The 23,939-nt window shown below is 36.8% G+C and overlaps 1 protein-coding gene across 2 annotated transcripts in view; it reads right to left on the bottom strand.

Annotated features, from left to right (window-relative positions):
- PFDN1 (prefoldin subunit 1) overlaps nucleotides 1–23,720 on the bottom strand; it is a 62,913-nt gene extending 39,193 nt beyond the window's left edge. The window contains exons 1-2 of one of the 2 annotated variants that reach the window (XM_008691522.2): nucleotides 23,564–23,720; nucleotides 21,010–21,176 (exon numbers count right to left, since the gene is read on the bottom strand). In XM_008691522.2, coding sequence (XP_008689744.1) covers nucleotides 21,010–21,176; nucleotides 23,564–23,596 — 200 coding nt within the window. In that variant the 5' untranslated portion in view covers nucleotides 23,597–23,720. Of the gene's footprint in view, nucleotides 1–21,009; nucleotides 21,177–22,619; nucleotides 22,684–23,563 lie in introns of those variants that run through there. The other variant, XM_008691521.2, reaches the window with a different exon arrangement.
- Nucleotides 23,721–23,939: the final 219 nt, after the last annotated feature.

Here is a 23,939-nt window from a genome sequence, read left to right as displayed (position 1 = left end):
TATATATATATATATATATATATAATCTAAAAGAAGGCAGAAAAAAAAGGAAAAGGAATAAAGAACAAACGAAACAAAAAGAAAACAAGTAGCAGAGTGGTAGATTTCAATCCAACCACAACAACAATTACTTGAAAAATAAATGATCCGAACGCCCTAATTAGAAGGTACAAATTGTCAGACTGGATTAAATATCATGACCCAACTATGCAATCACCAACAAATATACCTTAAATAAAAAGACATAAACAGTTTAAAAGTAAAAGCATGATCACACTCACTAGGATGTAAATAATGAAAAAGATAGGTAATAACAAATGCTGGAGGGAATATGGAGAAACTGGAACCCTCATATGTTGCTAGTGGATACTAAAATAGCATAGCTGCTATGAAAAACATTCTGGCAGTTCCTCAAAATGTTAAACATAGTTACTTATGACCCAGCTATTCAACTTCTAGGAGTATAGCCAAGAGAATGAACACATAAACACACACACACACACACACAAATATTCAAAGCAGATTATTCATGATAGTCATAAACTGGAAACAACTGAACTGTCCATCCACTGACGAATGGATAAATACAATGTGGTATATTCCTACAATAGAATATTACTCAGCAATACAAAGGAATAAAGTACTGACTGATACATGCTACAACATGGATTAACCTTTAATACATAATGCTGAGGGGTACCTGGCTGGCTCAGTCAGAAGAGCATGTGACTCTTGATTTCAGGGATGTGAGTTCAAGCCCCACACTGGGTGTTCAAGTTTAAATAAATAATACTTAAAATAAAATAAAATAAGATAAATAAAACATAATGCTGAGAAGGCAAACGCAATATTATATTATTGTATGATTCCATTTACGTGAAATGTCCAGAATAGGCACACTCATACAGACAGAATGATCAGTGATTGCCTACAACCGAAAGAAGGGAGAAAGATGGAATAACAACTATGGGTTCATGGGTTCTTTTCATAGTGAAAAATACGTTCTGGAATTAGTGGCAGTAACTGCACAATTTCATCAATATTCTAAAAACCACTGATTTGTATACTTTAAAATGTTTAAAAAAGTGAATTTTATGTTATGTGAATTTTATCTTAAAAAAAATAGCCAAAAGACTTAAACACTTCATCAAAGAAGACATGAAGATGACAACTAATACTCAACATCACGAGTTATTAAAGAAATGCAAAATTAAACCACAAGGACACACCATTACATATCTACTGAAATGCCTAGAATCAACAACAACAAAAAAGGCAATACCAAGCATTAATGAAGATGCAAACCAACTGGAACTCTCATACGTAGATGGTTGGCAAAATAGTTGGCCAGTTTCTTATAAACTTAAGCAATCACCCACCACTGAACCCCACAATCCCATTCCTAAATTTATAACCCAGAAAAATAAAAACATATGTCTGCAAAAACAAAACAAAACAGTACAAAATATTTATGTCTACTGTATTCATAATTGCCAAAAACTAGAAACTCAATGTCCATCGACTGGTGAATGGAGGAAATGTGGTGCAGCTATACAATGAAATGCTATTAAGCAATAAAAAGAACTACTGATACACCTAACGACATCAAGAAATCTCAAAAGTTACACCAAGTCAAAGGCAACAGACGCAAAGAGTTATACACAGTATGCTTCCATTTACATAACATTCTAAAAAGGGAAAATAAGGGGAAAAAATTAACCAATAGTTAATAGGGAGTAAGGGTAAAGAGAGAAGAATGACTAAGGAATGTTCTGAGGAGATGTAAATATTTCAAAACCAGACTGTGGTGTTAATTACACAACCATATATGTTTGTCAAAAGATAAGAACTTTATAACTAAAAAGGTTAAATTTGGGGCACCTGGATGGCTCAGTCAATTAAGCATCCAACTCTTGGTTTCAGCTCAGATCATAACCTCAAGAGTTGTGGGATCCAGCCCTGCACCAGGCTCTGCACTCAGCACAGAGTCTACTTGAGTTTCTCTCTCCCTCTGCCCCTTCATGGTGCCCCCCCAAAATAAATAAATCTTTAAAAAAAAAGAAAAAAGAAAAACAATCAGGAAATGATTTTATTTCCAACAAAATGGAAATAGATTAATCTTAGAATGACATTAACATAAGTACACTTAAGAGTTTCAAAGTGACTAAAGAACATCCATTTTTTAAAATTATGAAATAAAATCAGATACATATCAAGTATAACTGAACAAAAAGAACCAAATTGTGGAAGTTAAAACTAATAAAAACAGGGGTGCCTGGGTGGCTCAGGTGGTTAAGTGGCTGCCTTCAGCTCAGGTCATGATTTCAGGGTCCTGGGATCAAGCCCCGTGTTGGGCTCCATGCTCAACAGGGAATCTGCTTCTCCCTCTCCCTCTGCCCCAACCCCCACTGTGCTCTCTCACCATCTCTCAAATAAATAAATAAAATCTTTTAAAAAAACTAATGAAAATAATTACAACAAAATAATGAGTTAAGGGATACACAAGACAAAAAAGATGTAAAATGGATGTGGATGGAACTAGAGGGTATTATGCTAAGCAAAATAAGTCAATCAGAGAAAGACAATGATATGATTTCACTCATGTGGAATTTATGAAACAAAACAGAGGATCATAGGAAAAGGGAGGGAAAAATAAAACAAGGCGAAATCAGAAAGGGAGACAAAGCATAAAAGACCCTTAACTAAGGAAATAAATTGAGGGATGCTGGAGATGAGGAGAGGGGGGTGGGGACTGGGTAACTGGGTGATGGGCATTAAGGAAGACACGTGATGTAATGAACACAGGGTATTATATACAATTGATGAATCACTGAACTCTACCTATGAAACTAATAATACACTATATGTTAATTAGTTGAATTTAAATAAAATAATGTTTTTAAAGATGTAAAATGTTACCATATGATTTCACTCATACACGAAATTTAAGAAACAGAATAAATGAGCAAAGAAAAAAAGAGAGACAAACCAAGAAACAGACTATTAACTACAGAGAACAAGGTGATGGCTGGAGGCGGGGGGAGGGGGCAGGGGGGCGGGGTGGAGCAGGTGTGGAGGGAGGATGGGTCAAACAGACGATGGGGATTAAGGAGTACACTTGTCATGATGAGCACTGGGTGATAATGTAAGGAATTGTTAAATCACTATATTGTACACATGAAACTAATATAACACTGTATGTTAACTATACTAGAATTACAATTTAAAAATAAATAAACAAACACAAATAAAACCATTCCTATTTTTAAAAAGGATGTAAAAATGTGAAGTCAAAAACATAAAATGTGGTGGGGCAGGTGTAATAATGTTAAGCTTTACAATGGGGTCAAACTTAAGCTGTTATCAACTTGAAAGACATCATTTTAGACATGTCATTGTATATAAGCCTCATAGTAACCTCAAATCAAACATCTACAGTAAATACAAAAAAATTAAAGAGAAAGGAATATAAGCACACCACTAAAAAACTCATCAAACCACAAAGGAAAAGAGCAAAAGAAGCAAGGAACTGAGAAGAACCACAAGAACATCCAGAAAACAATTAAGAAAATGGTAATAAGCACGAATCTATCAACAATTACTTTAAATGTTAGTGGACTAAATTCCCAAGTTAAAAGACAGAGTGAATTAAATAACACACGACACATCTACCTGCTGCCTACAAGATACTCCCTTTAGATGTGAAGACATATGCAAACAAAGTGAAAGATATTCAATGCAAATAGAAACAACAAGAAAGCTGAAGCAGCTATACCTTTATCAAACAAAATAGTCTTTAAAACAAAGACTATAATAACGGACAAAATACGGCACTACATACTGATAAAGAAGTCAATCCAATAAGACGATATAACATTTGTTAATATTTACATGCCAATCGTAGGAGCACCTAAATAAAAGCAAGGTAGGGCATCTGGCTGGCTCAGTCAGAAGAGCATGCCACTCTAGATCTTGGCGTTTTGAGTTCAAGCCCCAAACTGGGTATAGATATTACTTAAAAAATAAAAAAAACTTTAAAAAATAAATAATTAAAAAGCAAATTTAACAAATCCAAAGGGAGAAACAGACAGCAATGCAATAATAGTAGGGCACTTTAATGCCCTCACTTCCATCAAGGGATAGAAAATCACTAAGGAAACAGCCTTTATGACACATAACACCAAATAGACTTAACAGATATTTACAGAACATTCCATCCAAAATCAACAGAATACACATTATTCTCAAGTGCACAGGAAACATTGTCCAAGTCAGATCATATGTTGGGCTACAAACAAATATTATTAAATTTGAGGACTGAAATCATATAAGCATCTTTTCATGAAACTAGAAATTAATTACATGTAAAAAAACTGGAAAACTCAAATATGTAGAGACTAAACAACACGTCACTAAGCAACCAAAGAAGAAATCAAAAGGGAAATAAAAAATACTTTGAGATAAATGAAATTGGAAAAGCAAAATACCAAAATTTACAGGAAGAAACAAGAAAAATCTCAAATAACCTAACTTTACACCTCAAGGAACTAGGGTTAAAAAAAAAAAAAAAAGACAAAACAAAGCCCAAAGTTAGTAGAAGGGAGGAAATAACAAAGATTAGAGGAGAGAGCATGAGAGTAAAAAGACAACAGAAAAGATCAATAAAATTAAGAGCTGGTTCTTTGAAAAGATAAACAAAATAGACAATCCTTTAGCTACAGTCACCAAGACAAAAAAAAGAGAGAGAGAGAGAGAGAGATGACTCAACATCAGAAATGAAAGAAGAGATGTTACAAATGATACCACAGAGGCTCCCGGGGTCCTGGGATCCAGTACTGCACTGGGCTCTCTGCTCAGGGGAGAGTCTGCTTCTCTCTCTCCCTCTGCCTCTCCCCACCCCCCCCATGCACTCGCTCTAAAATAAATATATAAAAAATTTTTTAAATGATACCACAGAAATACAGAAGATCCTAAAAGACAAGAATTATACGGCAGCAAACTGGATAACCTAGAGAAAATGGATAAATTCCTAGAAACATACAATCTACCAAGACTGAATCGTAAATATACACAAATCTGAACAGACCAATTACTACAGAAGAAAACTGAAACACTCATCAAAAATCTCCCAACAAGTCCAGAACCAGACGACTTCACTGATGAATTCTACCAAACATTCAAAGAATATCAACGCTTCTCAACTCAACTCTTAAAAAAAAAAAAAAAAAAAAAAAAAAAGAGGAACACTCTCACATTCATTTTAGAGGGCCAGCATTACCCTAATACCAAAACCAGATAAAGACACCCAAAGAAAAGAAAATTACAGGCCAATATCCCTAATGAACACAGATGCAAAAATCCCCAACAAAATCTTAGCAAACCAAATTCAACATATATTAAAAGTGGGGACTGGGGAGACTTTCAGGGAAGATGGTGGAATAGGAGCTCACCTCATCCCACCAAACAACTAGATAACACCCATATCAGCATAAATAACCCAAAATATAACCTGAAGACTGGCAGAACAGACTCTCCACATCCAAATGTAGAGAAGGGGCCACATCAAAGACGACAGGAAGGGTGGAAAGTCAAATGGACCCCAAGAACTGTCCATGGAAGGGAGGGACTGGCAGATGCAGAGAGGGGATATGACCAGATCCCCAACCCAGGCATGAGAGGCCCACATGGGGAAGACATATCCCCCATAACATTTGGCTTGGAAAACGAGAGGAGCCTAATAATCAGTAGGGCTTAACACCTGGAATTTTAATAATCAGGAGGCTCTGCTTTAGGAGAGTGGGAAGGGTGGAGTCCCTGCCCTTAGAGAGACAGCACAACAGGGGCGCCTGGATGGCTCAGTCAGTTGAGCGACAGATTCTTGATTTTGGCTCGGGTCATGAGCTCCTGGGTCACAGGATCAAACCCTGTATCAGGCTCCACAGTCAGTGGGGAGTCTGCTTGAAGATTCTCTCCCTCTGTTTCTCCCCCCACACATGTGTGCACTCTCTCTCTCTCTCAAATAAATAAATGAATCTTAAAAAGAGAGAGAGAGCACAAGAAACATTCCTGCTGAGATACAGCACAAAAGCAGCAGTTTGAAAAATGCCTGGGGTATATGAGAAGGAGATTTATTGACTAATCTCAGAGTCTGTACGGGAAGGGCTGGGATCTTTGGGAGACTTCTCTAAGAACTAAAGAGCTGGCAGGTACCACTTCTCTTCCCCACCCTACAGCCTAGATACACCTGTGGGAACCAGCACAGCACCTACACTCTCTATCCTGCTTGCTAACAGCATCCCCATCCACAAGCACCTCTGCAGTTCTGCCCCTCCAACCTGGCAGGCCTCAGCAACAGTTTTCTCAGGAGGCTGCAGTCCCCTCCTGCAGCAGAGCAGCACAGACCATGCTGGCACCATGCACCCCATTCTCATGTTCTGCTGCTAATGTGCTCCCTCCCATATGCCCTTGTTTGGAGCCCATCTAAAGTGGTGTCATAAGCCTGGTAGTTTGCAAGCAGTCCCAAGAGGGGCCAGCACCACTCCAAAGTGAATCCTGTCCCAGGGAGAAGAGAATATAACCCCACACACCACTCCAACTACAGCCCCAACTGTGGGCAGACACTGGGTCTGACTGCAGGCCCTTTCCAACAAAAGTTTCTCAGGAACAACATAGGGAGAGCACCCTGAAGTTCAGTGCTATTGCATCTATGGCAAAAATCTGGTCTGACTCAACTCAAGCACAAGGTGGATTCAGACTGGCCCATTAACAACACAGGGACCAAACCTTGCCCACAACAGGCAAAGAGAACCATTAAAGATAACTAGACTGCAGGCAAACAGAGATCAGCCACAGCAGTAAGGCACAAGCAACATACATAGGAGACATCCTTGAAGGGCCAGGACTGGTGAACAGGGAACACTGCACTGCAGGGCACTATAGGACCTATTCTTCATCAGGCCACTACTTTCAAGAGCAGGAGAAATAGCTGACCTTCACAACACACAGAAACAGACATAGAGAGTTAGACAAAGTGAGGAAACAAGGGAGTATGCCCCAATGAAAGAACAGGATACTATCACAGCAAGAGAGATAAATGAAATGGAGATAAGTAATATGCCTGATAGAGAATTTAATGTACTGGTTAGAAAGACACTCATTGGATTGGAGAAAAGAGTGAAAAACCTTGGTGAGACCCTCAACAAAGAGAAAGAAAATGTAAAAGGAACCAATCAGAGATGAAGAACTCAATAACTGAAATTAAAAACACACCAGACAGAATAAACAGTAGACTACAGGAAGCAGAAGGAGGAATGTAAGTGATCTGGAAGACAGAGTAATGGAAAGCAATCAAGCTGAACAGGAAAGAAAAAAAATAATAAATGAAAAGACTCTGGGAACTCAGCGACACCATCAATTGTAAGGAAACAGAAATCCAGATCCAGAAGGCACAGACAGCCCCCAACAAAAGCAACCCAAGGAGGTCCACACCAAGACAAAAGGTAATTAAAATGGAAAAAAGTAGTGATAAAGACAAAATTTTGAAATCATCAAGAGAAATCAGTTACAAACAAGGAAAAACCCGTAAGGCTATCAGCTGATTTTTCAGCAGAAACTTGGCAGGCCAGAAGGAAGTGGAATGATATATTCAAAATGCTTAGAAAAAAAAAAAAAAAAACCGACAACCAGGTTTTTCTCTATCCAGGAAAGAGAGATAAAGAATTTCCCAGAATTTCCCGGACACACAAAAGTGAAAGGAATATCACCACTAAACGAGCCTGACAGGAAATGTTAAATGGAACTTTCGACAGAAAGGAAAGACTGTAAGTAGAAGAAAAATAGGAATTACAAAAGCAGTAAAATTAGGTTTACTATAAAAATCAGTCAAGTGATTCACAACACAAAATAAAAGGACATGAAGTATGACACCATATACCTAAAATATGGGGGGGGTAGCAAAGAATGGGTTCAAACTTAAGCCTTAGTTCCCAACTGAGCCACCCAGTGCCCAAATTTTTTAAATTATTTTTAAGTAATTTCTACACCCAACATGGGGTTCGCAAACTCACAACCCCAAGATCAAGAGTCACATGCTCTACTGACCGAGACAGCCAGGTGCCCCGGAAGCTGGTTCTTTGAAAAGACCAAAAAAAAAAAAAAAAAAAAATTGATAAACCTTTAGCGAGACGCAATTTAAAAAAGTAAATAAGAGAAAGAGAGAGAAGGACTCAAAGTCAGAAATGAAAGAGAAGAAATAACAACCAACTCTACCAAAAAACAAAGGATTATAAGAAAATATTATGAAAAATTATATGCCAACAAACTGGACAACCTAGAAGAAAAGGATAAATTCCCAGAAACATAAAACCTTCCAAAACTGAATCAGGAAAAAACAGAAAATTTGAACAGACCAATTACCAGCAATGAAACTGAATCAAAAATAAAAAAAATCCCAACAAATAAAAGTCCATGACCAACTTCATAGGTGAATTCTTCCAAACATTTAAAGAATTAATATCTTTCTGTATTCCAAAAAATAGAAAAGGAAGGAAAACGTCCAAATTCATTCTATGAGGCCAGCATTACCCTGATATGAAAACTAGATAAAGGCACTACAAAACAGAACTACAGGCCACTATCTCTCATGAACATCAATGCAAAAATCCTCAACAAAATATTAGCAAATCGAATCCAACAATTCATTTAAAAAACTATTCACCACAATCAAGTGGGATTTATTCCCAGGATGCGAGGGTGGTTCAATATTCACAAATCAATCATCGAGATACATCACATTAACAATAAAAGAAAGGATAAGAACCACACGATCATTCAATAGATGTAGAAAAAGCACCTGACAAAGTATAAAAAACATTCATGATGCAAACCTTGAAACAAAGTAGGTTTAGAGGGAACATACCTCAACAAAATAAAGGCCATATATGAAACACCCACAGCTAACATCATACTCAATGGTGAAAAATGGAGAGCTTTCCCCTAAGATCAGGAACGAGACAAGGATGTCCACTCTCACCACTTTTATTTAACAGAGTACTAGAAGTTCTAGCCACAGCAACCAGACAAGAAAGAGAAATAAAAGGTATCCAAATAGGTAAGGAAGTAGTAAAACTTTCACTAACTGCAGATGACATAATAGTAGATACAGAAAACCCTAAAGACTTCCAAAAAACTATTAGAACTGACAAATGACTTCGGTAAGACCGCAGGTCACAAAATCAACGTACAAAAAAAAAAAACACAAAAAAACACAAAAAAAACAAAATCAACATAGAAAAATCTGTTGCATATCTATACACTAATAATGAAGTAGCAGAAAGAAAAATTAAGAACACAATCCCAATAATTGCACCGAAAATAATAAAATACCACTGAATAAACTTAACCAAGGAGATGAAAAACCTGTACTCTGAAAACTATAAAACACTGATCAAAGAAACTGAAGACAACACAAATGGAAATATATCCCATGCTCATGGACTGGAAGAACAAATATTGTGAAAATGCCCATACTACTCAAAGCAATCTACAGATACAATGCGTTCCCCAACAAAATTAGGATAGCACTTTTCACAGAACTGCAACAAACAATCCTAAAAGTTGTACAGAACCATCAAAGACCCCAAATATCCAAAGCAATCTTGTGAAAGAGCAAAGCTAGAGGTGTCATGCTTCCTGATTTTAAACTATATTACAAAGCTATATTAATCAAATACAGTACTAGCCTAAAAGCAGACATAGATCAATGAAACAAAAGAGAAAGCTCAGAAATAAACCTACATATATATGATCAATTAATTTACAACAAGGGGAAGAATATATAATGAGGAAATGACAGTCTCTTCAATAAGTGGTGTTGGGAAAACTGGATAGCCATATGAAAAGAATGAAACTGTAAGACTATCTTACAGTATGCACAAAAATCAATTCAAAATGGATTAAAGGCTTGAACATAAGACCTAAACCATAAAACTCCCAGAAGAAAACTTAGACAACAAAAGCAAAAATAAGTAAGGGAAACTACATCAAACCAAAAAGCTTCTACACAGCCAAGAAAATAAAATGAAAGGGTAACTTGTGAATTGGGAGAAAATATTTGCAAATCATATATATGATAAGGTGCTAATATCCAAAATACATAAAAAAGAACTTTCGCAACATTATAACAAAAAAGAAAATAACCCTCATTTAACAATGGGCAGAGGATCTAAATATACATTTTTCCAAAGACGACAGAGAGATGGCCAACATGTACAATGAAAAGGTACTCAACCTCACTAATCATTAGGGAAATGTAAATCAAACCACAATGAGATGTCACCACAAATCTATGAGAATGGCTATTATCAAAACACAAGAAATAACAACTGTTGGCAAGAACAAGGAGAAAAGGGAAGCCTTGGGCACTGTAGGTGGAAATCTAAATTGTTGCAAACACTATAAGAAATAGTATGGAGGTTCCTCAAAAAATAAAAAATAGAACTACCATATGATCCAACAATTCTACTTCTCAGTATTTGTCCAAAGACAACGAAAACATCAATTTGAAAAAGATGTGAACTCCATGCTCACTGTAGCACTATTTACAATAGTCAGGACATGGAAGCAACCTGTGTCCATTAATGGGTGGATAAAGAAAATGTGGTATATATACACAACGGAGTATGATTCATCCTTAAATCCTGGGGTGTCTCAGTCGGTTAAGCGTTCTAACCCTTGATTTCAGCTCAGGTCATGAACTCATGGCTCGTGAGATCCCATCAGGTGTGGAGGCTGCTTAAGATTCTCTCTCTCCCTCTCCCTCTGCCCCTCCCCCCACCAAGCGTGTGTGTGTGTGTGTGTGTGTGTGTGTGTGTGTGTGTGTACATTCTCTCTCTTCCTAAAAAAAAAAAAAAAAAAAAAAAAAAAAAAAAAAACGAAAAAAGGTTGGGAACAAGTTGGAGACAACCTGAAAGAACAGATGGCCAAAGTGGAACTATTTGAGCACAAATAACATAGTTTCAGATTATATTCCAGAAATACAGCACCTAGACCTGCCATACGTTAGGCACACAGTGCGCTGAAATCTAACTCTGAGGGATGCTGCTGCTACTTAGTGCTATACTGTGTTCCCCTCATCAACTACTATAGTTCTAAACACACACACCCCCTTCCTTTTCTCTTCCAGGGCCAGTATTTCAAGCATTATGGAAAGCTATCCACTAAGCTATCGCTACCCAAAGTCCCTCCAAGAACTCATTTATTTTCAAGGCATCAACTTGGCTAATGGCCCACAAAATAATATCACCCCCATCACCTGCACTATCTGTCATTATCTGTCATTTCTATTTGTATGTTCCGTATCTCAAGCTCAACATGTCCTTTTATCTACCCATACCAACATTCCCTACAAGAAGTTTCCCCATTTCAATCTCGACTACCAATGATACCACCACTTGCCCACTCACCTAAATCCCAAACCTGCAATATTTTCCTTGTACCCTCTATATTCCCAATTTATCACTGACTCATCATTTTTTTTCATATTGACCCTTTTCTCTCCATTCCACTTCTGCCACCTTAACTTACGCCCTTATTATTACACTCCTGAATTACTTCAATAGCTTCCTTCTGTATTCCCTGATGAAACTCTCCCTAATTCATCCTAAATATATTACCAACAGTTTTCATGTAGCTAGCCCTCAACTGTTGGTCACTGTAAAGACTGTTGCTGATGATTTTAGTAAACATTACTGGTTGGCTACCCAATATCCATTCCTCTTCTTTGTTGACAGAGCCCAAATTTTGTTTGGGATCCTCCACTTCCCCAAGTGACTCAGGGAAGTGAAACCTGGGGTGAATCTTGATTGGTCTTACCCAATCATGGCAGTCCCATCCCCCAAGATTTAAGCCCAAGCACATGGTAAAGTTCTTGTCATGAAATGTGAGAGGTGGCCCTCTTGAAGATTTCTGGGAAATTTCTTTGCTCCTACAAATGTGACATAGAAAACATGGTACTTTCTAACTCTAGATGTTGTCATGTCTGAATGAAATATTTGGAACTCCTACAGCCAATGTGGAAGATAAAGCTGGCAAGCACAAAGAGGGCAGAGGCAAGAGTAAAGTGGGGTGCAGCCCAGCATTGGAAGCCTGATATATACAACACTGATAAATCGCAGAAGCATTGTGCTTAATGAAAGAAACCACGCAAAGGAGTACATTCTATAATGATTATACAATATATAATACATACATACCTATAAATATATACAATATATATAATGATACACACACACACACTCCACATGAAGTTCTAAAATAGGCAAAATTAATCTACAGGGATACAAGTCAGATTATCAATTCCCTAGAGCAGAACTTGGGGGAGGTAAGAAATGACTTGGGAGAAGAAGGAACTTTTGATGAAAATGTTCTCTATCATGACTGGTGTGATGGTTACAGTGGTCAAAATTCATCTCACTGTATTCTTAAAAATGAGTGTATGTTACTATATATGTTATATCTCAATAAAGTTTACTTAAGAAAAATGGATAATTAGTATTATAGTATGCCAGATGGTTATAAACGCTACGGAGAAAAATAAAGACAAAAAAAGACAGTACAAAAGGCAAGAAAGTGGCAGTTGATGTGCACAATTTTAAATAGGATGGTTATAAAAGGCCTTAAGGCCTTTTTAATAAAGGCCCTCAAGCAAAAGAAAGGTGTACAGGAGACATCTTGAAGAAGGCAGCTCCAGACAAAGAGATCAGCAACTGCAATGCCCTTGTCTTTTTTCAGTAATAACCATCCGAAGGTTTTGACGAGAGTGATCAGACATGTTTTGAAAGGATCAGTCTGGGCACTCAGTTGAGAAAAACTATCAAGTGGTAAGGATGGAAGCAGGGAGCCAGATAGGAAGCAGCTGCAACAGTACAATGATAGCTGAGATCAGGGTGGTGGTAAGTAGAAATGTTCAGCTTCTGGACCAAATTTAAAGATAGTCTTTGCTAATGGACTGAATAAGATTGAAAGAGAGGAGTCAAGGATGACTACAAGATGTGGAAGGACCACAAAGTCATCTACTCAAATGAAGAAGACCATAGGAAGGAACTGGTTTACTTGTCAACAGTGAGAATTTTATTTTGGTCAAGTTAATTTTGAGATGCCTATTAGACCATCAAATAGAGATATCAAGTGGGCAGGTGGATATACAAGTTTGGAGTTCAGGAAGGGGTCTAAGCTAAAGATAAAAATCTGGGAGTTGCCAATATATAAAAAAGGCACTTAAAGAGATAAGCCTGGATGAGATCACTAAGAGACTGAGTATAGACAAGAAAAAAAATTCCAAAGGCTGAGCCCAAGTACAATCTAAAATTTGGAAATGCAAGAAAAAGAAACAGTAAAGGAGAATGAGAAGGAACAGCCAGTAAAATAAAAGGAAAACCAAGAGGTGATATCCTAGAAGACAAAGGAAGAAAATGCTTCAACAAGGGAAGCAAGACCAGCTGGAATAAACGCTACCAATACGTCAAATTAGATGAGGACTGAGAATTCACTGGAATTATGAGAGGACCAATGTCCCTTCAGGAACCCAGGCCCCGTAAATATCCCTTCTTCTACATGAGTAACTCACACACTGCTAGGTTCAATTTGTACTAATTAGAAATCACTGTGTATTTTTAAATCAAACTATTACTCCTAAAATGGAAGCAGTAGTATGTTAATCTATTTTAAACATGGTGTTTATTTTTGGTCACTATTTGGTATTCTAACTATTCTGGTAAATAATCACCTCTGATGTTTACCACTTTCACTCTAGCTTCATCAAATCCCAAACATACCCACATATAATCATCAAGATTTGCTACAACTTTTTCCAAGTTGTGATCTTTATTTTACTAGGTTAAAACGTTAACACCTAATGAAATATAACCATTGGATAGTAAAAATTACTATCCAGTGAGTACTGAAGGACACAAGTAGAACAGAAGACTCCTGATACAAAAGCAGAAAGTCAGAGGAATATAAATATATTTTGGCACAAATGCAAAAGACTCAGTCACACACACATACAGGATGCATATTGTGATTCAAATCTTTTTACCCTGAGCCAAACAATGTAAAAGGCTCAGTTTAGGGCAGTCATGCTCTTATCTATTTAAAGATACATTTTTAATACCGGGCTCTTGCTGCTGTGCAAATTTTGATATGAGAACATTTCAAGTACTCTTCAAAGCCAAGGGAACAGTGTCTTCCAAGTAATCTGGCCCATTTCAAGGTAGCTGACCTTCCGCAAAACAAGAGATGGTAATGAGAGTTCCTGGCCAGGACAATAAGAGAACATTCCCTCAGACATGTCTATTCAAACTTAAATGCTAAAAATAAATTGAGCATACATTCTTCACAAAACCACAGGCACTAATGGTGCATGCAACAAACTGCAATCTTAATCATTCCTTCTGGGCAAAGGGTATTTGTAGCTCACAGCAATTCCTGATACAAGGAATAAGAAAGAATACTAAGAAGTCACCATCAAGTGTGTGTTCACGTAACATAGACTGACTTTCACCTTCTAGGTCAATACTTTTTCTGAGCTCCTTTTGGATGTTTCATTAAGCAGATTATGTTCCTTGATATGACCATTTCAGTCCTCTCTCAAACAGATTAGATAGCAAGTTGTTCCTAAATTTGCCATTATGAGATAAGTGGCAGCTAAAATCAGAAAATTCTTGGTACAGCTTAAAAGTGATTGTTTTTCATTTCAGAGAAATTCAGCTGAAGTCAGTTGCAGCAAACAATTCCCCAATAACAAAGTAACATAGTTCAAGGTTACTACTACCTTAATTTTTATTTACATAGGAACAACAAGGTAATAGTACTTTTCACCCTTCCCTCAGTTTACTAGATCAATCCTTATCACCAAATGGAATACATTGTAGTATCCTCCTGTGTTGCTGAGTAATTGCAACTTTCATGCAACAAAAGCAGGTTTTGTTTAATCCTTTGCCAGTTAAAAAAAAAAAACAAAAAAAAATGTCAGGTCTTTTGATGTCAGGAAATGCAAAAGCCAAGTCCTCCAAGTAACCAAATGAATCAATTACATCTACATTTTTAAATCAAGTTGAGCCTAAAATAAGTAACCCTACAAGGACACATTAAATATTTTACTTTAGCATGTTTGTACATCCCAAGGTAAGTATAACGGATTTCTTTTCCCTTTTTACAATAAACTCCTAATTAGCACAACAATTTTCGAAACTAACTTCCTGTGTTTCAGTGAGACAGTCTGGATTCTGGAGGACATGGGAGGGGAAGAAGGGAAAGAATTATTAAAAATACTCTTCTGAAGAAGAAACATAGCTATGTAATTCCTACGCAAATGTTTGTTAACTTCCCCTGGCACAAAAACAGTGATGTCATTCTACACAGCCGTACAGCAGTTATAATCAACACTTGAGTTTTTAAATCACTGACAACTTAAGGAAATTAAGAATATTACTCAAAAATCTCCTCTCCCTAGAGTACCACATCTGTGAAAGAGGAGAGTGTGCCCATCTGGGGTCATATACATACTCAGCATCAACAAGACTGAAGTCATTTTTCCCTGCACAACAGAAAAGTTGTTTTTTTTTCCCCTTAGAACTCTGAGCAATGAAAACCAGGACTTTAAATGGCTCTGTATAAAAACACAAAAAGGGTGGGTCACATTCTATTAGTAAAAGCAGCTCAACATCAAGAACCCCTCTTCCTTTAAAATGAAATCTAAAAAACAAAATAATTTTCAAAGCTAAGAAGAACTCTTCAGTTATCTTTGCTTCATTTCTTCTAAAATACAGATTACTACCTTTAAAGAAAGTATACAAGGAGCGGAGAAATTTATATCTGCAGTGTGCTCTCACAACAAAAGTAAAAGTGCGCTTCTTTTCTCCTATAGCAAGCACTAAATAAAATATCCAAACTTGATTCCAGTAAAAACGATACATAACTGTTTTTACTATAACATCAACAGTATTTACTGCACCAAGACTTGTGGTTTATTTCCTAAGCTAGTACAACTATTCTGTCGGCTTTAAAATTATCTCAAATTGAATGGAATACCAACTCTACAGCTACATGAAATTGTAAAATGGTTGCAAAACTTGAGGCACCATGACTATATCCCTTTTCTATTAATATTTAATACAACGAAACAGAGAAAGAGCAAATATTTCAACTTGGCTTTATTACTGTCCCATTCAGATTACAGGTCAACATCCAAACTAACAATTAAAATCACAACAAAACCAACATCGTATTTTAAACAAAGGGCACTTCAAACAAGCTGTCAGGAAGAATTTAGTTTACTACATCCCAAATAGTTGTAAAGTTGCTCAACTGTTTACATTTTTGTTGATGTTAATTTGTTACCTATCAGGAATACATCTACTGTTTTTACTTTCTACCTGTGCCACATTTATCTTAGGTTTTACACTTCTGGATCTCTCAACCATTAGAGATCAACCATCAAATTACTTCAACAAGTAGAAATAGCAACACCGCTCCCAAACAGCAATTTCTACATTGCTAGACACTTATCTAGTTGGTAGATTTATACCATTGTTCATTCTTAGTTCCTTAAATGTAAAAAATACCCACAGAATGGTGGCATACCTCTAAATTGGTTTAAATATGGTACAAAGTTATTTTTAGTTAGGTTCAAGTTTTAAAAAGGCATTAATCATTCTTCTCAAAGGCTAATCTACTCAAGTTCCTCCCATATTAAAAGAATTAAAAGCTTAATTTGTGTCTTTTGAAAAGAAGTGTATGCAATGCTCAACTAAAGGGACATTAAAATTATAGAATAATAAACATGACATCACATCAGGGTCAGGATCATACCTACTGTTAATAAAACTAAGTCTGACATTTATTCTGATGATGGTCCTTTCAAATACCAGCGTGGTTAAATGTCCTTTACATGCACTTTCAAATGTAATTCTTATTTCTAAGAAATACTCTTATTTTCTAGTGTGCAAAGGGAAGAAAACCCCCATAAACCATTATAAACTGGTTCTTATTCAAGAAAAAAAAGATACAAGAAACATTCATGTAGTATTTGAGAACTATGTCTATTCCCTCCTTGCATGCTAGAAAGATGCAAAGACAAACACTTGCAACTATTCAGACAGATCATTCCACAGTTGTAACTTTCATCATAGTTCTCAAAGCAGTATGGTGAGGTCAGCTCACAAACAGCTTAAGTAGCCAAACTAGAAATTGGTGGTAGTAGTATCAGGCTACATAACAGCCTCTCCAAAGAATATGAAGTAAGAGAACTAAAATGTGCTGGCAACACGCCAAGAGACTGGATGGAATATAGCTTTGAGCAATGAGTATGCAGAGCTTACAGTATATAGCAGTTCATCATCTCCCACCCTGTAGCCTGATCTTCCTTGTTTAAAACCAAAATTAGCCACATAAGAGGTATTTAACACTACCAAATTTCTCCATACTTGTGACCTGAAAGACATCTAGGCTTGCAAGATTTGGTTAAACTAAATATATACCCTATAAAGGAAAATCTGATTTTCATCCTATATGAAAATGAGGAAGGTAAAAGAGATACTTTTATATTATTCTGCATAGAATAGCCTTTATTCTTTAAGGAGTATACTGCCCTCAGCAAAATTCTAAAGGCTTAGGTTCCTCTATACTGTCAGTTCTCAATGAATATCTCTGCAACTGGTTGGCATTTAGAATTAGTCAACTTTCTCAGTAGATTTAATAAAGAATTAATCCTGTCCAATCAAAGGACATAATTTTGGTCAGAAATAACTCCTCTGACCTTAGTTAAAATTTATTACTTTTACAATTTCACCTTTGTTGAATCATATTTTAAAACAGAATAAGAAAGCCTAATTTTTAATTGTCCAACTTTATAAACATATTTTTTCTAAAGAAACAAAAGAAAATGCAGTTATTTTAAGCAAGAGAAAGAATCATACTCATTTCAAATCAAGACACATTTAACACCTATTTTGTGCCAGACATTATGTTGAGAACTGAGGAAACAAAGATAAATACGTATATGGTCTCACAGAGCTGACGATCTAGTTGAGAAAAATTACCCACTTAGATATCAATCATCTCTCTCTCTCTCTGCTGTACTAGCTACAGGAACAAAAGCTCTGGTATCACCCAGGGAAGTGTGAGTAAGTCTGCCAGGGAGGACAGAAAAATCTTCAGAGAAGATGAGCTATGTCTTGAAGGATAAGAATTTCACAAGGGAAAGGGGATACTTCAGGCCAAGGCCAGAAGAAACAAAAGCAAGAAAGCACAAAAACGTGAGTGACAAAGCCCTGTGACAAAAATGGGGACAACCATTTCTTGAACACGTGCTACTTACTACTCTTCTACCTTCACCCATGACAGACACTACTAATCATGAAAGCCCACATGAAACTCAAACTCCTTCTCAACAGATAACCCAAAATCAATGTAAGAAGTCCATGACGTGAAATTTATGTGCCATCCGGAGCCTGGGAATAGAAAATGGCAGGACTTGAGGCTAGGGGGATACATTAAAGACTGATTATGAACAAACATGAATGCTAGGCTAATAAGTTTAGATTTTATCCTGTGGGCAACAGATCAAAGAATTTTATGAAAAATATGGACGTGATCAATTCCAACAGAAGTATGAAGACTACATTTGGACAGACAGAACAAAGGCAGAAAGAACAATTATGCTACTGTGATAATCTAGGCAAAATACGATGAGGCCTGAATTTCAGCGACGGCAAAAATCTACTGCAGATTCTAAAACAAAAACGGAGTGTTTTGGATTTCATAATTCATGGTTTTAAAACAACAGCTTGAGAAAAATTAGTATTCTAATTAGAAATCCCAAATAATACCCAAAAAGGAAAAGACAAATGAAGGTAAAGACTACAATTAAAGAAGTGAATCACAATGATACTCAAGATTACTCAAGACTATAAATTCAGAAATAGTTATTTCAGGTTTAGCATCAAGGAGAACATCCTCATGACCAGACTAATACTCAGCAAGTCTTTTCTTCCTGAGGGCACTAATACTCTAGCCAAACAACAAACACTATTCACCTTACATGCCCCTACAATGCAGGGTCAAATTTGTACTCCCAGTGGGATGCAGAAATCATAAAAGTCAAATTGAAAACCAAAGTTTGAAACTATGTAGGTTTCACTTTATCCAAACATTTAGGACTATGTATTTCTTTTACATGAAATAAATCTTCCAGAAATACTACTACTGTTGTACCGTTAACTAAATCATATCCTAGCCTTTTAATTCTAGACTTCTTTGCATGGAATACAACCTACTTGTAGCTCTTAGGGCAGTATGCAAAAAAAAAAAGCAGCTACCCTAGCATGTCTGCACAATGTTTAAATTAAATTAAATTATTCTGATTAAAACTAAAAACTTCATTATAGCTCAAAAGGTCAAAGATAGTCAAAAGAGTTTCTCTATTTTCGGAAAAAGAGATTCTTTAACTGTTGCAAAGGCTCATGTTGTGACATGAAATCCAGGTGCAACACGTTAACAAACACGCTAGGAAAGCTAGCATTACTGTTTTAACACCTCAGGATATTCACATTAAGGATAAAATTACCCTGGAGTGAATGCCAACAATGCACCTCACACTACATAGATAGATATGCAAGGGCTCTACTTTGTTCTCATTCCCATTCTTTCATGTCCCAGTAAGCAAACCCTCAAAGTGGGATTCTCTTCCTCTAAAAACTAGCTAAAATGAAAAACATGAACTACAGAGATAAAATTTATTTGTGATATATTGTTTATTCTGAGAAAGCAAATCACATGAAGTTTATCATAATCTCTCTCTTCTCCAGAAAGAAATGGAGTAGCTAGTCATGAGCAGGGCCCACTTCTCATGATGTCATTCCAAAGCCATTACCAAATGTTACACATGTTATGCTTCCTTCAAATCAACCACAAAACAAGTCATCCTAAGACTCAGGTCAAATTCCATTCAACTAAAAGACCTCCAAACTTGAAGTAACAGTCCACTTACTAAATAATATTCAAAGACCAAATTCCAGAAAAACCCTCCTCTTGTACCTCCTCCACTGAAATTAAAAAAAAAAAAAAAAGGTTTTCTCCTTTTAGCTCATTGTAATGGAATGTGACCTGTAGTTAAGGGCTTTTCCATTCCTTATTTACTGCTTAGAGAAAGCGAAGCAGGTCTATTCTCCTTCACAAGGGTAATAGATTTCTTAAAAGAAAAAAAGTGCAGTGTAGGTGGTTAATAATGTTTAACAATTAGAACAAACAAAAGGTAAACTGGTTTACTTGATTTCTCATGTATGAGAAATTTAAATGATTTATGATAAATGAATCTATTTTTAAATCATTTAAATGATAAATGAATCTATTTTTATTTTACAACACTAGTCAAACATCTGAAAGATCTAGGATTTGAATGACTCCTAATAAATCAGGTAGGATAGCGGAAGTTAAAACTACAACTACTTAAATAAATCTTCACATGCAAAATTACTATAAACATCTTTTCAGAGACACCTGGGTGGCTCAGTCGGTTAAGAGTCTGCCTTTGGCTCAGGTCGTGATTCCAGGGTCCTGGGATCGAGTCCCACTTTGGGCTCCTTGCTCAGCAGGGAGGCTGCCCCTCTGACTGCTGCTCCCCCTGCTTGTGCGCTCTCTCTGACAAATAATTTAAAAATCTTTAAAAAAAAAAAAAAACACATCTTTTCATGACAAATCATATTTTTGTCATTGAAGTTATACACTTAAGTACCTACCTGATCATAGAGAGAAGAACAGGAAAATAAGAAATGTACTTCAAAGTCTAAAATTAAACACATCTATCTGGGATTCAGTTAGCATTTTTTAAAAGGAGGTATTTAACTAGATGATCCTCAAAACTACTAAGATACTTTAACCCAAGTTTTAAAATGAACAAATTCTAGAAAAAACTCTCCCACAATAACCCCATTAAGGATATATTTTACTTACATTCTTCCTACACCTTCATACATGTTAGTCTCATCTACCAAAGTCATAATCTCTGTATCTGTAAGATGTGCATGCTTTTTCGTTCTGTTTAGCTGTTCAATCTGTATGTCTGCAAGCTTCACCTTCTGTTGAGTGTCAATAACTTTGGCTTGAAGCTCTGTGAAGGCCTAATAAAAACAAGTCCTTGATTCAGTGGGTGAAACATTTTACAGGAAACACTTAAGTCAAATCCAAACACATTAAAATAAAGCATGCTAACCAGAGACAAAGCTGTTAAATTTACCAACACGAACATCAGTAAAAGTCAATATAATTGTAAACAATTAAGCCACCATACTAAATAATGAACTTATCCTGTCCCCAGAAGATGCAGTCTACTTGAAGCAGAATAAATGCACATTAAATAACCATATGAAAAAGCAGGTATCCAAGGAGTAATAAAAAACAATAAATGCGAGAGTCAGAGGATGAAACCCAGAGATCCAAAACAAGAACCACAAATACAAGGACTCACTTCATTTGTGTTACGTGACTAGGTTTCAAAACACTTTCCCACATTTGTTTGAAATACTAACAAGGGAATATTAATATGAGAACATTGAGGAACATAATCTCATTTACTCTTCTCAATAATCCTATGAGTTAGGGATGGCAATTTCATCATCACTCTTTACAAGTTAAAGTAACTAAATTTATCAAAGAGATATAACTGGTTTGCACAGGGTTGAACAACTATTAGGTGGAAAGGCAGGTACTTAAATCCATTTCTTCCGACCTCTAGTTCAGGAATGTTTCTATTCTACCGTCTACAGTAATATTCAGAATACAAATATTTTTGAGATAAAGATTAAAAAACAAAAAAAATTCAAAGCATTGGTAGAAGAGTTGCATCATGATCTTCATATCTACATACCACGCCAAATTTGACCCTCATATACACTTAGCTCAAAGATAAACACAGTTCTTGGATCCTCTTGTTTAAGTGCCTGGAATGACTTTCAGATGCTGTCAAATCTAGCCTGAATAGTAACATTTGTGACTGCAATACACAGCAAAGGCTACTAAAATTTTTTCTAACTTTGTTCTCCCTACTAGTAGGTTTTCAAAGACTGATTTGGGAAGGAAGGTGCCTGAAATTTCCTATTAGTCTCCAAAAACAACAACAAAAAAGACCTTATAAAGATATTAGAAGATAAAACATTTAAACAAGTTTCTTTTTTAGTTAATTTAATTAGCTGTCAAAACTACCCAATTTAAGTCACCACTTTCTTAGTTTGCATTCATTGGGTCCAGGGGTTTCTTAGTAACTAATTCAAATACTGAGAGCTGAGCTCATTCACAGCTGTACTCTATTGTTAGCTCTTTCACTAAACCCTGACTTACATTTGAACTTTTAACAGAAAAAAAAAGGCAAATTTTTAGAATTCGTTAAGAATTCTTAAAATGAATTTTGGTTTGCATGTAAAATTGCCTGACTGTTCCGTACACACTTTGCTAAGGAAGCTGGTATATTGTTCAAACTGAGATATTACAGCATTAGGGAACACCAACACGTTAAAGACTAAATTTACAAGTTTCAAAAGAAGAAAGACAAAAAGCAAGTTACATACACATATATCCTCAGGGCAATAACAAACAGCTTCATTTATTAGGAGCATCTCAGCTGTCCTAGTTCATATGCAAAGGTTGACCTGAAGAAGTATTAAGATGTAAAATTTGCTCTTCTGAAGAACCTAAACTAATCATCAAAAGGTGTGGAGTAGAGAATAGTGGATTCTAGTCCCAACTTTTGACTATATCTTTTCTGGAACTCAGTTTCCTTTCCTAGGAAAAAGTACAGGTTTAAAGTAGATGAAGTCCAGGATCTTCTCCCTGACAACCGTTAGATGCGGAAAATTTTTTGACTAACACATTTATAAGCAACTGTTTGAAGACAGAAGCTCAATTCTTTCTGATACGATTTTATTTGGAAAATTTTACGGACCTTTTTCTTTTTTTGACAAGTCCTTCAAGAAAAGGGGAAGGGGGGGTAGGGCTGGGAGTTAAAGCCCTGACATTAACATTGCTATGAGACTAACTCTGAACTGTATGTAGATACTGCTACCTTTCAAAGTACGGGATCGAGTAAGTGGCCTAAAAACACAGAGCGGACTTGGGAATTTTTAAAGCAAATGAAGATTTAGAATTACAGGTGCCTCGGCTCAGGCAAGCGGTCCGAAGGCTCTCCCATTTGGAACGCTTACTTCAGGCCTTACTATCGCACTGAAGCCTCCACACAAGAAACGGCTCTGGAGCTCGGAACGAGAGGACAGGCCAGCTATCGGACCGCCAGACTTAACCAGACCAGCCCAACCGTCTCTTACCCAGAAAGAGGTGCTTGCCCCCCACGCCAACCTAAGGAGATCTGGTCCCGCCTCAGGACTCTGGGAAATCACTCCCCAGTTCCCTGGGGCCTCTTCCCTCCCTCAGGACTCGAGCCTCATTCGATATTCTTATCCACAGTCCCCTCAGCTTCCCAAAGAGAAGCCTGTGGCAGGTCAGGACCCTCTTTTACCTTCTTCAACTCCAGATCCACGGGAGCCGCCATCTTGGTTCACTCGGTGCGCCTGCGCAGTACGATAAAGCCAGAAAAAGGGTGGACGAGGGGCGCTCCTCGGCGGTTCGACCGGCCCCTTTTCTTCTGCGCCTGCGCACGAGTCGGGCTAGCTGGGCTTCCAGAAATACTAAGGCTACAAATTACGTCTTCCCCACGTGATCTATTAGGCTTGGCACGCAGATTCTCCGTGTGGTTTTAAGCGCTTTGACAAATAGCTTAGTGCTTGGTGAATGGAGTTGTGTGTCGATCAGGCTAAAACCTCTTCAGGCGTTCATTACTTCAGCTAGTCCCTGTGCTGTCGGGGAAGTAGAAGAATTAGCCTGCCAGTAAGGAG

The sequence above is a fragment of the Ursus maritimus genome, unplaced genomic scaffold (genome assembly GCF_017311325.1).
Source record: "Ursus maritimus isolate PB19 unplaced genomic scaffold, ASM1731132v1 scaffold_5, whole genome shotgun sequence".
NCBI classification, from domain to species: Eukaryota; Metazoa; Chordata; class Mammalia; order Carnivora; family Ursidae; genus Ursus; species Ursus maritimus.
Note: the sequence above shows the minus strand (reverse complement) of the source record. Positions and strands in the feature narration are given on the sequence as shown.